The sequence below is a fragment of the Conger conger genome, chromosome 3 (genome assembly GCF_963514075.1).
Source record: "Conger conger chromosome 3, fConCon1.1, whole genome shotgun sequence".
NCBI classification, from domain to species: domain Eukaryota; kingdom Metazoa; phylum Chordata; class Actinopteri; order Anguilliformes; family Congridae; genus Conger; species Conger conger.
Genome location: NC_083762.1, coordinates 63,235,677 through 63,254,080, shown reverse-complemented (window position 1 = coordinate 63,254,080; position 18,404 = coordinate 63,235,677). Strand labels below are relative to the sequence as shown.

General features: G+C 41.4%; 2 protein-coding genes across 3 annotated transcripts in view; one reads left to right on the top strand and one right to left on the bottom strand.

The window, feature by feature from the left end:
- The window catches only part of col4a1 (collagen, type IV, alpha 1), a 51,937-nt gene extending 39,388 nt beyond the window's left edge, over positions 1-12,549 (bottom strand). The window contains exon 1 of the mRNA XM_061233504.1: positions 12,313-12,549. Within this exon, the coding sequence (XP_061089488.1) occupies positions 12,313-12,381 (69 nt within the window). The 5' untranslated portion in view covers positions 12,382-12,549. The remainder of the gene's footprint in view (positions 1-12,312) is intronic.
- Positions 12,550-12,551: 2 nt separating this feature from the next.
- col4a2 (collagen, type IV, alpha 2) overlaps positions 12,552-18,404 on the top strand; it is a 68,367-nt gene continuing 62,514 nt past the window's right edge. For both annotated transcript variants that reach the window (XM_061233503.1, XM_061233502.1), the window contains exons 1-3: positions 12,552-12,850; positions 13,159-13,278; positions 13,370-13,439. In XM_061233503.1, the coding sequence (XP_061089487.1) occupies positions 13,211-13,278; positions 13,370-13,439 (138 nt within the window). In that variant the 5' untranslated portion in view covers positions 12,552-12,850; positions 13,159-13,210. The remainder of the gene's footprint in view (positions 12,851-13,158; positions 13,279-13,369; positions 13,440-18,404) is intronic.

Sequence of the window (18,404 nt, the reverse complement as noted above, 5' to 3'; positions counted from 1 at the left end):
TGCCAAGAATTCCCAAATCCAACAAATTCTGCGAATCATGTGGTCGGCGGGCTGACTCAGTTCAAACCCTAAGCATTTGAGGTTAAAATATCAAAGGTGAACAAGAAAATCATGTTTTGTAGAACCATAGCCCTTGGGGACTGTTGGAGAGGGGACTGAAAATTCCTTCCAATTAAGTGGTTAAAGAGCAGCGCTATGTTCAGTACGGTAGCGGAGAGGATGTGAAAAACAGCTCCGCCGTACAGAGCCCAGGGGGTTTCCAGCTACGCAGTTCTGGCTTCCGAAACGCAAAACGGTCCTGATGAAAACCAGGCCGCCGATGGGACGGTGGCTTTTAAAATAGAACGAGGGAACGAGGGAATTTTCAAGACCCCTGCGCTTTCTCCTGAACAAATAGGGAATGGAGTGAAGGAGAACAGGGCTCTGCTATCTCCACTGGAATGCTTACTCTCCGCAGGGAGAGTTTAAGAGAGCTCTCTCCGCAATGGCTGAACTTAACCTCATAAGAGGCGGCAATTCATTTATGTCCACTGTTGGGGACATGAGTCTCTGGTCTTTATCTCAAGAACCATGTGCTACTATGCTGAAACCTGTACTTCAAGTTACATTCAATAAGAATAAAACAAATCAACTTTTTTTAAAGATATTTTTTCAGCCTTATTGGACAGTATAGTATAGAGAGACAGGACGAATGGGAGCGAGACAGGGAAAGACATGCGACAAACGTTAGACGGTCGGATTCGAACCGCTGACGTCACGGCTCGCAATGAGCATGCGGTCAGTGGTCTACAGGCTGTGCCACCGAGACACCCCCAAACAAATCAACTTTTGAATATATTTTCACTTCAACGTGTTTTTGATAACTAAAAAGAAGCAATTGCAATGGTACCAGTTGTACCTGGGCGTCTTGCATTGGCATCATGGTAACCTGGGCAGCAACTTTGCTGAAGTCACTGAATGTCATATAAAAGAATGAAGAAGAATGAAATGTGGAAGATGAAAAAAAATGTAAACCTCTTTTTCTGCCATGTCTCACAAGGATTCTACATTAGAAATCCACTATAAGGCTGGTTTAGATGAAGCAGATTTCAGAAATCTTAACCAGATGTCTTGCGTCCTACCCTGTTGTCATTCTTAAGAAAGGTCTTAGAAGATTTTCATGCATGTGCAAATATGCCTAGTTTGTTGTTCACAGGTTATACTAAGAGGCAATATAAACATTACAAGGTGAATGGCAAAATATTTGTACAGTTTGTTAATTTCAGTTTCAATATAAAACAAAAGTAAACAAAAAAGGCAGTTCTTTCTCCTTCTGCCTCCTCTGAGAGACAGTCAGCTTTTCCTTTGCTTTCATGGTCATGGCGGTAAGGAAGGGACAGGGCTAACTTCACCGCCATTCTGGCTCAAGAGGCTCAGATTTTACAGTTTCCATAGGCAGCAGATACTCTGCTTTGCGTTCTTAGCATTGAAAAGTCTCAGTGAGGACATAGTGAAAATGGAAGCAGGGTATTTGGTGAGTACAGAATACAGCGCTGGAGTTGGCATGTGGTTGTCTCAGGTGTGTGAGGATGATCAGTATCAACATGGAAATCATCATCTGAACCTCTTCTGGACTTCCCCACCTCTCACCCATACACACACACACACACATTCACACCATCAAAGGGACAGCCTTTACTTTGCTCGATATTTAAAGGTTGCAGTGTTCCTTCAGGAGTTGCGCACTTTACTTTTGATTTGTCAGCGCAGCTCCACTCCAGTCAGGAACCTCGCCCCGTGCAAGCTAAAAATAGGCGGAGATAGTTTTTTATCGACAGGAAGTTTCCTCCTTTATCTCCTTAGCGGGACAGGAAGGCACTTCAGGTCACCGTGTCGGGCAGTGACGTAAACCGTCTCTCTAAATTTTGCTTTGTACATTCCTGATGCGGCCTTTGGCCAGCCTTTTGTTTGTCTTGGGAGAAAAAGAATGTCTCTACTTTCAAATTAGCGGTGTGATCCTGCCGTGTTTGGGCAAGATTCTGTAAATGTCAGAATTGACTCATTTGGTCAAGTGCTAACCTAGCCAGAAAATATCCAAGTGGCTAGACCCTAACCATTTGAGCCATGAAATTAGCCAAGCAATGTTATGCGCTGCAGTGTACAGCATGCATTTGGTATGGTTTCAAACATTATTTGAAACTTATATCAAATAATGTTATTAGACTTATTAATCTGAATAGTGTTGGGTAGTTATTAGAGGTTAGGCCATTTTTATTTTTAAAGGAGACTGGACATCCTCTTTATGTACTTTTAACTTTAATTCCCAGTGGAGCATCAGTGGGGATTACATCCTGGGAAGGGGTTCACAGTACACTGAACCCTCCACCCACACAGGGGATTCATAGGGGTTGAAAGCCAGCCACTGTACGGGCCCTATGAACTGTGCCTTACCGCCGCCCTTAGGTCTGTCCTTTCTAATGCATGTTACTCTGCCAGTTGCATTGTTTGCCATGACTTGTCAGAGCATTTAAAGGAATTGTGACTGAATCTGAGACTAGGGTAACGGCTTATCTTTTCCAAATGTTCATACAGTATTCTTCCCCTAAAAAAAAATCTTCATTTTGTTCTACTGGGTGGAGGGGTAGATCCTTAAATGAGTACCTTTTCCGGAGTGGTCGCAGGCCTATAATTAACTTAACCTTTCAGATACTGTATTTAGGGAGAGTTGATATACCTTAACCTGCGCCATTGTTAGGCTCATGCTAGAGCGGGCACAAAAAATAAATGCCTGCCAGTTACAAGCCCATAAAAAAAACCAAATCAAAACAGTGTCTGGGGGAACATTGCACCAGCCAATGATTTTGATACTGCACTTGTCAGCATGGCAGCCTATGTCAGCAGTGTAATGGGAAAAACTGGGTTCTGTTCTCCAGTGTGAAGACATGGAATGTGGAATTCAGTCAGTAAGTGTTGTGTGGTGGAGGGGTTGACACAGGCCTTAAAATTGATAAAATAAACAAAACAACATTTTTCTTTGGGAATTAATGTTAGTCTAAGCTCCAAATATGGGCAACCATCTGGACTGTAATGAGGAAGGCAGAGAGTCAGGGGAAAGGGAAATAAAAACACGAAATTGTTCGGGTTTTTTGGGGGTGGGAATGCAGCCGCCCACCTGCCCATGTCTGCAGTAGGCCAGGGAGGGGGGGGAGGGGTTTCTAAAACTGCATGAAATGTGTCATTTTCAATCCACACCCACAGCGGCCACCATAACAGGGGCAACGTTTATCCCCATCCCACGCTCCCAGAGAGAGAGAGAGAGAGAGAGAAAGAGAGAGAGAAAGAGGGAGTCCCAAAGGCCCAGCCACTCTCCTATCTGATTACAGACTGTCAGACAGTGATGGACTCTGAGATAAAGCAGGAAAAAGTTAATCATGCCTGTGGAACAAACAGCTCAATTATGAATTTTGTCCAGTTTCAACTTACTTCAACAACTTCAATTTACCTCCAGAACATTAAAGCTGAGAGGGATCTTTAAGCTTCGAACTTCTCTTTTGTCTGGAGAAAAACGTCTACCACAATGCCTCATCTCCCCCACCCCCCACATGAGTGCTCAGAAGAAAATTATACTCGCAATTATACACATACTGATTAGCTTTGGGCATCGGTGCTCGATTTTTATCAATGGGACGGAACGCGGACTTCTTTCCCATGCATGTCTGCGTTGGTTTATCTGCTAATACCCCCACCACACGCCCCTGCAATACAGACATGCTGTTGAGAGGACCTGTACTTCCATGCCAGAGATGTGAGAGAAGATACAGGCCACTATTTGGTCCTGACGTATGTGGACCAGTACTCCTGTACAGACTAAACAAGGCCCAGCGGATCGTATATTCATCTCACAATAACCCTACATGAGCGGCGCATGGAATTGTGCTGTGTAAAAATGTTTCACAATTGCTTCTTCTTGTTTATCCTAGCTCCTAATTCCTGGTAGTACGCATACAGCAATCGCTCTGAACAGTGGCAGAACAGTGCATGTCACCGTGCAATAAGATAATCCAACAGCCTCTTCTCCTAAAGTAAGATATCCATGTCAGCTGGAATCAGCTTGGACGGTTGAACAGACATCATGTAGGAAGCATTTCATATTTCTAACAAAATTTTGTCTATCTTCCTTTGGAATCTTGCCTTATTTGTTTGTTATTTGTGTTTATCTAGGTGTGTAACCGCAGGTTGACACCAAGTTTTTCGGAAATACAGTAGCATCAAGATAAACGCATAAAAATAAACACAGAGTGCAGTCCATGCTGCTGACCCTTTTGGTACATACCATACCACACCGTACTAACTCTATTCCTACTCATCAAACTGTTTTCTTAACACGTTTTGATAAACTAACCTCCCCATACTCTGACGACATGACATGACATTTTCACAAGCTATCGTATGAGCAGTTTTTGGGTGGTAAGGTCTGATTTACAATTGCTTGTCCATTTATGTTTTTTGTATTGAAACAAGCCAGCTGGGAAACCTCAAGTAATTCAATTTGATTTGAAATGGGTCTTTAATACTCAAATGATCCGCAATCTGTAAAAACAGCCTGAGGATTTCTGCCTAAAAGAAGAAAAATAACTTAATGATTCAGATATATGAGATTGGGAAAAATATCACAATTCCACACATACACAAAGCCTTTCATGCCCATTAACTATTTTAAAGTCATTCTGACAGTGCGTTAACAAGTGGGCAGTCTTCTGAACAGTAGCCTTCTCCATTCCTTCTCTGGGGATCCTACCAGATCTCAAACCAACTGGCTCTTAGTCTGAACCTGTGAGCTCATCCTCTCCACAGTGGACCGGCCCACCCCACCCCTCTCCACCACACCCACCCTGCTCTTTGACCGATTCCCGTTCCCATGCCACACCCGTTCCACTTTCCCCCCAATCCCCCCCGCATCCGAGTGGAGGTGTGCGAGTAAGCATGGGTAGTCTTGCTGTCAATGGGTCGCGTTTTAACGATCCGGATCAGCCGGGCATTATTTACTACACGTTCCTCAGCACTAGCACAGCTGCGAAAACACAACTCCCAGCATGCCACTGCCTGAACAGATCTGTCAGCTCAGGAATCGGGCACATAAAATCCTATAACAAAAATAACAATGGGGGTGCTCCCCCTAGTGGGGTAATCAACAAGTATTTTTGCAAATGGGGAGCTGGTCATTTGAATATTTGGCTGGTATTCAAGGGACTGCCTCTTGCTCAGTGGTACAGTGCAGCAGCAGTGCCCCACTGGGTGTGTGTATCTCACACAATATTGCCACCCCAGGGTGCCAGCATGTATGGCTCAACACTGCTCAGACATACAAAAAGGACATAGTTTGATTCAGTTGTATATTTGAAACTGGAAAAAAGTACAAATGTTGTTTATGTTAGTGCATGATTTAAGTATAATAATGAAAGGATAACTGGTTATATATATTTTTTTTTAAATATCATAAATAAGTTCTGAGTCATCTTCAGACCAAGAGTGCAGCTGGCAACCATTGCTATGTTTTGTTTGAGTTATGCTCAACCATAGATCTCTATGAAATAAAACATAGCAAGATTTAAAAAGATCAGGAACATTTTTGTATAAATCTTCCACAGGGTACAGGTTGTGCCCAGCTGTTTATTTTGTAATATAATCTGGCACAAGATGTCTCCCGTAAAGTTTCACAACACGTGATCTTTCACTGGATTACAGAAGTTAGCCATTACAGTGTCAACCCAGCAGAATGCTCTTTTTCACATTGAGAATTTTAAAGTCTGTTCATTAAAAATCCAATGGACAATATAAATAATTATTCAGCCCGCCTCACAGCAAGGAGGTCCTGGGTTCGAATCCCCGTCGGCCGGGGCCTCTCTGTGCGGAGTTTGCATGTTCTCCCCGTGTCTGCGTGGGTTTCCTCCAGGTACTCCGGTTTCCTCCCACAGTCCAAAGACATGCAGGTTAGGCTGATTGGAGAGTCTAAATTGCCCATAGGTATGAGTGTGTGAGTGAATGGTGTGTGTGCCCTGTGATGGACTGGTGACCTGTCCAGGGTGTATTCCTGCCTTTCGCCAAATGTATGCTGGGAGTGGCTCCAGCCCCCCTGCGACCCAGTTCAGGATAAGCGGGTTAAGATAATGGATGGATGGATGGATGGAACATTCAGCCAAGAAAAATAACAAAAGAAGGGGTTTAAAAATTTACTAGAAGGAAAACGTTTTTGTAAAATGAAAGACTGCAGCACAAAGGAATTGGCACCTTGTATCTTCACAGTTATGCCAGTATAAGATGCACTGAGTGAAAATATAAATTTCACATAGAGAAAGTATAAAGTAGCACTTCATGAAATAATTTGATCAGGGTATCCACAGGCGGTAAAACCCAAAAGTCTGCAGAACTCCCCAGAGGAAACACATTAGAAATGTAGTCAAATTTCACATGGTTTTATACTTTTAAATGAAAGGCCATTGTTAGTGGATGGTTTTTCTTTTCACCCTTTAGAGTAAAAGGGCCTCACAGGAAGTCTAGTGTTCTATCATCCCCATGGCAACATATGACAACATTTCAAGCTGTTTTAGTAAAAGGTTCCAAAATGGAACTGAGCTAAACATCCGCTGTCTAGTACATAGAAAGTCAGTGTAATAACAAAAACCCCACCCACCCCTGACACACACCCTGCTGTGTGGGGGAAAAGAGCATCCTTTCTGATAAGTGAGTGAAAGGATCATCCAGGCTGCCCTGTGATCAGTGCTAATGTTGAACTGTGTTTACAACTGAGGGTGTGAGCTGTGAGCAGCTGATTTATGAGGCCGCAGTTGGGAGCATACACCGGAGTAGGCCGATTAAGACCGATTAATCGGTAACGCATATCACCCTGGCACCAGCGTCCATTGAGACACAAGGGAAACTGGAGTTAGGAGGTGTTAAAGGTACAATAGGTAACTAATGGTCAAAGAGTGGAATTTCAGCAACAAATACGCTCAAGCCACAACACTGTTTATACCATCCCTTCTCTATGAATGCACTGACATTGAAACGCCATTGGCTGTGGCGTTTAGAACCAATTTTCAACCAATGAGCTGGAATTATTGCACAGCAATACAATGTTTTGGTACAGTGCTGGCCCGTCAACTGCATATTTTGAAACCCAAATTTAAGGACTATAAACACAGGCAGAGGGTGAGTCAACATGTCAGTGAGGCTTTTTCAATGATAGGAAGAGATACACAGTCGTCTTGTAATGATGTTTTAACACAAAAATCTTACCTATTGTACCTTTAACGGCGGCTAATATTCTATCCCACAGAAATCTTTAACCTGCCTAAAGGAGCATAACTACCCTCTCATGAACGCAGCCCCACTATCCACACACACAACACTCACTCCTCAGGTGAATTAAGCTTGTAGTGTCATACTGTGTGTGGGCAGACAAGGGCACTATGAATCACGTTTATGCTGGATTAACTCCCTCTTCCCTTTCCCCCTCTGGGTCAAGCTGGTGAACCCTACCCAGTTGAGTTGCTGATGCTGTCCCTGACCATAGACCTGTCATCAAGTGGTCCTGAGGAACCCCCGACCCAACCATCCAGGGCACTGTATCAATTGAAGACAGAATCTGATACAGCTTGTTGGTGGAGGTCATGGTTTGGGGGCAAGGGAAAGGGTGGAACGTGACACCCCCACCCCTTCCCCACAGTTAACAGGGTGCAAAGGGCACGTTGGGGGGGAATGATGCCAATTCAGATGTCTAAATGTCTAGAGACAGCATTCCACAGAACCTTCCCAGGATGGCGTGGTCCAATTCCAACAGTTTTGACGGAGTAGGACTGGAGCTGGGAGGCACATCCTGCGCTTTCTGCTTTCGGTAAACAGTCAGGATGTTGTAAGGTCCCGTCTCCCACCAGCGATCCCGGCTTGAGCGAGGGAATCTAATTTAGTCCAAAAACTAGGTCAAACTGAACTTCGGAGGAGTATGGCAACCAAGAAGAGGAAGTGAGTGACGTGGGGTGCAAAGCTGATCTTAGAGAAGCACTGTAAGGCACATGAAAATTCTGGTTGGCTCATCCTGTTAACAAAGATACTGTTCAAGTGCAAGAATAGGCCTCATGATCTGGTATCAATGCTACTGCTGACTGACTACATTTTTAATCACAAGAAGGAAAATAAATTCAAGTCAAGGAAATTGTTAAAGAGCATTTGGAAAAGCACACGAGAGATACATGCTTTGAGTAATTAATAATGAGAATAATAAACACATTAATAGTCTCATGACTACCGATATTACTTGAGGTTACCCAGCTGGCATTTTTCAATTAAAAAAAGAACATTAATGCGCAATCAATTTTAAATATGATGACAGAAATCTTTACGACCCTTCATTTTTCAGTCTGGATTTGTTTGAAATTTGAACCAGGAATTTTTGGGCTCTAGAATGTGACCCCAGACATAGAGGCTGAAAGAGGGGCTGGATGGATGAATACCGTAACGGGTGGCAACCCTATCTACCCTACCACCGGGGGGCCCTGGGGCAGAAATTATCTGTGATATGAGATCAAACCGGACAGCGGAGGAATCCTGACAGGCCAGTGATACTATCGCTGAGGACATCACAGACAGGGCTTTAGGTCTGCAGCGGTCAGGAACTATGAGGAGGCACACAAAGTGCACAAAGTTACCCCAGAGAAAAGTCAAGGAGAGGCCAATGGTGACATATATATTTTTTTCATCGAGTGAACAAACCTTGAGAATACTGTAACAGGTAATACAGGTAACTCAGTTCAAACCACAATGGGTAGACATCCTTGGATACAGCAAGAATGGGAGCTTTGTAGGTTAAAATAATTACACCCTCCCATTTGCAATTCCATTAATTATGGATACTACCTACCAATCCCATGACGAAAGTGGAATTTTAAGAGTGGTTAATGAGAGAAACCAAAACAAATCACACACGTTTATTTGACTGGTAAGAAAAAGCCAATGTTTCTGCATAGCAGATGTCCATCTCAGGTTTCAGAAGTTTAGTGCCTGATAGCAAGGCATTTGCAGCTGTGCTGGTGAGGTCATCCGCCTCGCTTGACTTTACCTGCCAGGGTCATGTTTGTTTTCTCTTTCATTGCCACGTGAGTGAGGCCTTTCAGAGATACAGTTGTTTTCTGGCTACTGTGTTACATGCCTGACAGATGTTCCGAATGATTTGAAAACACAGCCACTAATTACATCAGGGTAAAGTGGAAGTCCTCTGCAGTGATATCACAGTCTTTACCTTTTGTCTCTTTGGCAACAAATTTGCCAATCAACTGCTGGAATACTACACACACTGTTATCTGAGAATTCAGTCCCCTGATGCATTTGATTGCTTCAGGTTTACCTCATCCCCATACTTAAGTCAGATTACTGGCCGAATCTGAGTTTGTCATCGTTGGCCACCTGCCCTATACTGCATCCATACAGATTAATAACAGCATGTTTTTTACATTTACAAATTTCCTGCTGAATGTTGTTGCAGAACTACAATGTATGCAAAAAATATTTATGTTATAGGTTATGTAGGTAATTTCACTGGACTGTATTAGGAGGTGAATAAAACCTAAACTCGGGCACTGAAAATTTGGTAGGGAGGAGAAAGTCCTGACGATGGTTGAGGAGGTCAAAACCTTACTCGTGATGCAAAATAGAGTGAAGTTGTTGTGTTCATGCAATAACAACTTCAAGTTATTCCAGTCTCTGTCGGTTGTTTCGCTGGGCTTTCATAGTGGATTTGCACGGTTCATGTTTGCCTTTGTCTTCAGTTACTATTTTTGGAGGGAAAAGAACTCAGTGTGATCCAGTCAGGTGTCAAACAGCGCTAACATCTGTTGCTGAAATTTAAGTTCCCTCCGAGACTCCTCAGACTGATAAATCATAGAGCACGAGAGTTCCTATTTTCATATGTGCCCTGAGGTCTATATCTAAGAAAAACTTCACAACAAGCATGCCTCATGTACCAATTATGACATGAGAAATGTGCCACAATCTAACATCTAAATCTTCCACGAAACACAAATGATCCAGTAAAGTAAGCAAGAAATAGGCCAACAACACTCAGCACATTCATATATGAACACACATGAAGCAGAAGGGTTTCTGTGAGACTGAATCAGAAGCACAGGTACCATACAGGCTTTCAGCTTCAACTCCTCTGGAGCAGCAATCGCAGAATGGTGGCCGATATTCAGAGGGAAGCAGAGAGAACACCTTAGTTCCTGGTGTACAGAGGTTTAGATGCCTGCTCGATCTGACACCACTATGCTCAAGAACTGATGGCACAAATGTTAAGAGCTTAATCATCATTTCTGCCCCACGAATGAACTTGGCACCACCGGTACTCCCTTCCAGGATCATTGCTAAAACCATCAAAGGGCTGCTACCCTCAATCCATGATCCATGACACCAAGCACCATGGAGGGAGGTCATGAAAACAGTGCTTCTTAACAGGTGCTTGAACCCACAACCTCCAGGTGCTGACTGGGACAGGGACTCTGACCACAAAACCATAAAAAAATAGTTACATTTACTTACATAGTATACTTAAAATACTTCTATTTAAGAAGAATGACATTTTAATTGCAATACAATGGCACTCCTCTGTTCTCCTGAAGGCCGCTGTATCGGTTGCCACACCCTGTGAGAACGCAATTCCCCTCATTTGTGTACAATGTTAAATATCTGGCCATCCAGCTTTGTGGCATGCTTCTAACTGCGGAGGGATGGTGGAGGATTGCTGGAGGACTGTGGGTGCGGGATGGGGGTGGGGGCAGGTAGCTTAGTAGGAGAATGTCAGTTGTCATCCAGCAAAGAAAAAGGTTTCCTGGCATAACAGACAAATTACCCGGCCAAAGACATTCTGCTGAAGCCTTGAGCCATAGAATCTAATCTGTCTCATCAGGGAACATAATTGTCTGTGTTTGTGACTGTTATGATTTCTCCCCAGGGGGCAGCAGTGCAGGCCTCCCATTGATCATCATAGCCACTCTCAAAGAAGTGGAACTCGTAATCACAATTCAAGAAAGGATCTGGGATTCAGGAAGTGAAAGGAGAATTTGGTATCTTTATTCGGGGATGAAAGTCCCAAACATTCCAGGGGTTGTTCTACAGGGGGAGGGAATTATGTATCCCTGCTTTGTTTTAAGGACATGCAGCATATGGATAATAAACGGCCTGTTATACTAGTGGGGTTGTAGACAGATACACAACACAGATTCCCATAGGACAGAACCCCTACACCTCACTTTTAATTGTGGTGGCCAGTGGCAGGGGTTGCAGAGGAAGCTCCAGCAGGTGCACAGGTTTACTAACACCACGCCGATTCCAGAACAGTAGGAAAAGACCCGACTTGATTGCTACGCCAATCCAAGATTGATGGCAATCTCAGAAACATTTCACAGCTGACCATGGGTCATATTGAAATCTGCTGAAGATATTTCTTGCTTTCTGCTGGCGCCTGTCTGCACATTCAATGACAATAGCTGATCAACTCCAGGATATCCCCCAATAATACCTTTAACATGACTCTCACAGAGTACTGCTAAATAACCATTGTTGTAACCACTGTTACTTCTCTTACCAAGCACATTCCACACATGTGATACATTTTCTTATAGTTATATCATATTTATGTAATATTTTTTTGTGAGACAAACTTCTTGAGAAGTGGACAATGAAGTCTAATCTAATTGAATGTCAACTAAGACACAGCAACACTCACTGAATGCTTCCCCTCCTAGCTCACAAGAAAGAGATTAACGGTTGTTACTGTAATTAATTAGTTGATTTAAGATAAGTGGTATAGCAATAGATTTAGTTTGGTTAAAGTAGCCTAATCGATTTCCAACCTTTAAAAGGACTTCCCAAATGTATAAATATAGTTTACCTTTAAAAAGGTTAAACTTATTTTTACCTATATCTAATATTTTAACTTATTCTGTGCCATGAGTTGGTCACTGAATTACCATCCCAGCAGTCAAACATTGTCAACCCCCGAGGAAAGCTTGGGAACAATAACTTTGTATAAATTTGTATGTGCACATCTCTTAGGTTTAAATATAGGTCAAAGCAACAAATTCTGCCGCAACAGCCGGGGACATTTTATTTTACTAAATGAAATCCTGTAGTCTACACGTGTTGCATGTAACTACATTCCTCAATCAATTCTCAGTTTTTCATAAATATGTGCCTTCCACAAAATAACTTCGTGTGAATATAACAAAAACGCAAAACAAATATGTTATCAAAAGAAGAGCAAATACTGAAAGAGGTACTCACATCAGCCCTTGTCCACTCCACACTAGAGTAGATGATGGCTAGAAACAAGGCGCAGCTCTTCAACAGCATCGTGCTGGAGCTCGGTGAAAACTATTTAGGAGTGCGCGTATGTCCAGCAAGGACACTGTTGACCGCTTCTTCTCTTCTGAACTATCAATATATTTGTTTGCTCAGAGCTTGTAACCTGCGTTTGACTGCATCTTTGCTTTCTCTGCAGCGTTGTGTGATTCTGCCCAAAGTAACTTCTTCTTGTGGTTTCCACCACACCCCCTGTTAGCACGCATTATCCATGACCACCCTCATTCTGTATACGGACACAAACCCTATCTAACAAAAAGGCACTTGCAATTCTTGTGTGTTGCTGGACAACTTCTTCCTCGCCTTTGAGCTTGTTTTGTCGTAAATGTTGTGATTTTTCAGTGGAGACTTCAATTCGGGTTGGAGAACTACCTTGAATCTGATCAAACAGCGCGTAAAAGATCAGTCGAAACGGTAGCAATTCACCTGAAATCAAGATAGCAGAGAGCGTGCATGTGATGTAAGTGTTTCTTGTTTTAGTTCATTGATCTAAGCTTAAAACATATGCATCATACGCGAACCACAAAACTTTAAAAACTTTTTATTAGGCACCTTACTGGAACATAATAGGTTACGCATAAGGAATAAGTAAGATGCTTAAGTTGAATCAATTCAGACATCATGCAGCTTTTCATGAACAGCACTGTGGATTTAAAATGTATATTTTGTCATTATGTTTAATTTCACTGAATCTTAGGGGTTTACTTCGCTATTGGCTTGTTGTACATAAGAGTGTTTTTAACAGTACGTATGAAATGTCTTATATAGGTAAGTATGTATTAGCAACGAGACCGCGCTGGATGAACAAGCAGATACGGGAATGAAATCTGAAGTACGAATGGACGGGGCCATGCAGGTTCGACGCAGGATAGAACTTCAACGTTTAAGGTAAATTAGTTAGCAGACTTTTGTGTGATTGTGCGAATCTGTACAATTCATTCTTTCAGAGCAAGTATTAAAAACTACTGTTCTTTTTAAGGTTTTCGCTTAACACGCTGACAACTCTGTGTCTAATAATCTTCGTTCTTCTGACGTCCGAAGTACAAGCCGTAAGTTACTTTATCCATTTTTAACTAGATTTTTACCTGATTGTTTTCAGCATCATGTTTCGTTTTACTGAGATCATGACATGTTGCCAAATTACCGGCGCTCACATATATTAAGGAGTCAGTATAAGATGTGAAAGTTATTTTAGTGCATACATATAACAATTGTTTTATATGTAAACCTCTGTCTGGCTGCAAAGTTTACTTTGAAAAGTGGGCGTGGCATGTGTAACGCAGTAGTGCCAGAGTGTATGGTAGCGTGGCTCAGTAGCAATTGGACTAACTGGGCACCAAATAAAATTCCTAGGGATTTTATTTATTTAATTATTTATTTATTTATTTGTTTGTTTATTTGTTTGATTACAGATATTTCCCTTTAATTTGTTCAATTGGTTTAATAGGATAGACAAGTACCATTTTTTTGTAGGCTATATTGGATTCAAATACATATTACATATACATATTACAGTCTGGTATTGTTGTACAGTATATGATTTGTTATACTGTATGTAGAAATGTTTGGGGTTGTAAAACACTTTTTAAGTGTGGCCTTTTTTTGGCTTTGTTTAAGTTTACTGGTATCAGATGGCGTGTAGAAAAGCTGTTGAAGAATAGTAAGAATAGCGGTAGTGGGTTTTGTCTTTTTCATTAACTCATAACAGAGTTCAGTCTTCCTTCTTTGGGATCAGCTTGAGTGTTCAGTGGCAAAGGAAGGGAATATGAAAAGCATTCCTCAGCATTGGATGCACTGAGGTGGTACAGAGTTGATATTTTGTGTGTCATGTTTTTTCAGACAGAGCATGATGGGGCTAACTCAATTCCCCAGGCCATCATTAAAGTCGTTAAAGGAAGTGCACAATGATTTTAAAGTAAAAAGTTAATTTGGGCAAGATTGGCTCAAGATCGGTTCTTCTTCTCTGTACCGAGTGTACGCCACGTTCTTCGTTTGGAATCTGGATGATAGTTGGAAAGTAGTCAAAGACTGATATTCTTCGGCGTTATCTTGCTTTCCATGGAAATCTCAGATTCAGTTTCTTATTCCGGACGGTTTTAGAGTTCCACAGATCACAGCCAGATAGTGTAGGGATTCCACAGACAACAGTTGGTACACTTCTTCAGAAATATGTTTTTGTAAATGCTGAACACGTTGTGCCCAGAGTGTTGAGGTCCACTGAAAAGAGATAACTAACACCTACAGTAAAGACAAAGGTTATTATTCTGTATATCGGGCCAGATTTTATCAAGATGTAAACTTATCTATTGAAAATAAAGAACAGATCCAAAGCCAATAATTTCCAGTAGTGATGGATTTCTAACACTAGCCTTCTACTTTATGATTGGTTCTTTGATTATTACTGGTGATTAGGCAAATCACTAAAAAGTTCAAATGACGCCCACTAGAGTTCAGAGCAAAGGTACAGCAATGTTTTTTCTCAGTGCTGTGAACTATGCCCACCTTCTATAATAGTGATGGAACATTCACTCGCAGTTATCTTCCTCTTTCCTACAGTAACAGGAAACTATGTTTTCTATTCTGTGGATGGAAATAGGAAACTCATTATGGGCAACCTGAATGAACTCTAGAATCAAAGCAATAGGAGGGGAAATGTCTAGAAAAAAATTGACAAATCCAACAAAAACTCAAACAGATTAACTTAAATACAATTAAAATTCATTACAATGAGGCACTTTTAATTTTTTACATTTTTATTTACAATTTGCATATCACTTTAATGCATTCTTATGCTTACATTTCTTTTTAGAAATAAACATTAAAAAGTGTTATTACAAATATTGCAGGATGATTTGCCTGGAGTGAGAATGTGAGAGTTTTTGAAACTGCCACATTTAAATACTGTAGTTCTTTCAGACTTGATCGGTTCTAAAAACAGTATATGAATATGCTGTGTGCAAGTGAGCAGAAACCCAGTTTGTGAGGGGGAAAAGGGTTCTTTGTTTGGTTTTTTATCAGATTTTTTCAAGGCCCTGATGAAAAGCTTGTGACATTACTGAAGTCCTCTGTGTATTGTGCTTACGCAGACCTCTAAACCACCAGGTCCAAAAGACCACTACAAGTAGAAACAAAAATGTTCAATGCAACTTTAATGCCACTTTGTCTATTACACTGAGTGTTTGGTTTAACCCTTTCGGTCCCAAGAGTCACTCCCAAGAGGCACTCATCCATAACTACTGAAACATCTCAAGAGTAACATATGGCACTCTCGACCGTATTCCTTTTCAACCTTATCAAAACAACTGCTATACTGTTTTGAGCCCCTATTAAAACCATCCTAAATTTTCACAACTGTCTTAATTTTCTCAACCAAAGCCAAAACCCTTTGGGATTTGTGCAGAGCCACTTCATACTGGTCTCGGGACTGGAAAGGTTAAGCAATATGTTTTATGCTTCTAGTACCTTAAACCTTGGAGTCCCAAGTCAATTTTGAGATCACTGAAATTATCAAAAGGGTTCTGTAAGAATGTCAACCTGTACTGTTAGATTTACAGTACTGTGCAGAAGTCTTAGGCACCCTAGACTTTGTTATATATATGTTTATTTTTGTGTGTGTGTTAGTATAAAAGAACACATTTGAGATTTCCAAATATTTATTTTCCAAAATAGTAAATTTTACAGTGACATTTTTGTATAGAATTTTTTTTTAAAGTAACATATTACTGTAAGCAATTGACTACTTTTTACATAAAAACTTGATCAAGGCTGTCTGAGATCAGAAGCAAGAAGCCAACAAAAGTCTGCAGAAGAACTGTGACAAGTTCTCCAACATGCTTGGAACAACCTCCCTGCTGTTGTCTTATAGAACTGCAGGATATACAGGTGCCTAAAACTTCTGCACAGTACTGTACATAACATTCTCTTATTGTTACTGAAATTGACATATTTTTGGATGTCTGGATCCTGCTAAGACATTAGATGAAAATTTGTGGATGGACCCCATTCTTTGTCTGGTATCCAATTCCAACTATGGCAGAAGCCACTGTGACTGAAAGCCCTGGAGTCAGGACTCAGCTGGGTCATCCAGGGAGAAATTTTAGTAAGTGCAATTACCTTTGTGTTATTAGGCCATCATGCCTTTGGTGATTGGGTGTCTGCAGTCTACCTGTCCCAGCTGCACTTTGAATGTACTCCTCAGAAGTAGAAGTAGAAGTTCAGATGAAGCACAGATTGAATCAGGCAAAGAGGGGGGCAGTAGTAAGTAGTAACATTCAAGGATGATCCTCTGGATACAACTATCCAATCCAAATTCAGATAATTTTTTAAAAGGTTGTCGAGAAGCAAGACCTTCCTCAGAACAACCTGGTCTCTTAACTCATCCTAAATTGATGCCTAGGCAGAAACCCTTGCCATCACTATATGTCACAGAAGTAGTTCTTTGGCACCATTGTATCTTCCATAGACTTCAATAGAAACAAAGGGTTTAATGTCTTTTTAGTTTTTGTAATTGTGGTTATGTTAAGATCTTGCATGATAGACTGTTCCCATTTACTCTTTATATCGATATACCCTTGGCTTCTAGATGAGGATTTCTATTGTAGTCTATTGTAGGGCATCCAAAAGTGACACCAAATCATTCCTTCTGCATTGTATAGTGACACCAAGGGCTTCTGCCAAAGTGTCAATATGACAAATGAGAATGAAACCACGTTTTCCTTGGAAGGACCTGAGCAGGCCCTTATCCTGTCAAAGTTAGGCTATTTCAAACAGCAACTGAATCCTTCTCCAAAGCCATGACTCCAGCCACATTATCTTTCAGAATTTATTTCTGCACCATCATTTCAAAGAACAGGGTCTTCTAACCTGTTTCGTTGACATTAATTAATTATTTATTATGTTCAACTTTCACACTGATATAAGGATGTAATTGAATCAGACACCCTTGGGGTGTTCATGCATAGTGCTAGATACTCTAGACAAAAAAGGCTAAATGCCCTGGGTGACCTGAATGGATGTTCTTCACCATAAAAGGTTTGTATGTCCTTCAGAAGTCCCTGGAGTTCTAAATGCAAGAATTCCAAATTTTCCATTATTCCTATGTTTTCTTGTTTGATTCCATGATTCAATGGAGTCATCGTTCATCCGTATAATTTCCTAACAGTGCCTGCTTTCAGCACGCACAGTTGAATTTAGCCACCGTTATAATGCACAGACACGGCAAGTAATACTCTGCAGGACTTCGTCCTGTGCCTGCCGTTGCATTGGAACACAGCGCTTGAGAATGGCGTGCGATGCGGTGGCGTGCGCTAATGTTGTTTCAGCACGTTAATGGGCTGTGCAAACCACTCGAGTTTCGCTCTTGGTGTTTGCCGTCACTCATAGTTTTGTAATTGATTCCACATACTAGCTGAAGACATGGATTCCATAGACAATGGAAGAGGTCCACTACTTACTCAGGACTTTGAGGAATGGGGTATGGACCGGGGGAATAGTGTACGTTAGAGGAACTGGATAGGGAAAATAGGGTATGGATAGAGGGAATGGAGTATGGATAAGGGGCAGGTGGGGGTAGAGTGAATGGGGTATGGCTTGAGGGAGTTTTATGTCGACAGGACACAAATGCCTTCTGGGGTCCTGTTTTGGGAATATGTTACAAAAAGCGTTTTGTCACAAAAAGGCATACATAAACAAATGTGGCCTTCAATCTATTGGGGTATGTGGGCGTTGCAGAGTGTTTACAGAAGTATAGCTTTAACCAAACAAAGCGCAACTGTACAGAGCTCTGATATATGCTTTTACCATTCTTTCCCCTGAAGGCATTAGGCATTCATTATGCTTAAATCAAAGGGAATTAAAAAAGGAAGAGAAATGCAAGTCAGAGATCATGAAAGAGAGAACACTCATGAGAAAGGGCCCTTGATGTTTATCTACTGAAAAAGCATACCAGAAAAGCTTTATTTAAAAAAAACCTCCAATAAAAAAAAGTGTGTTTATGGGCGGAAATGGCCTGCTGA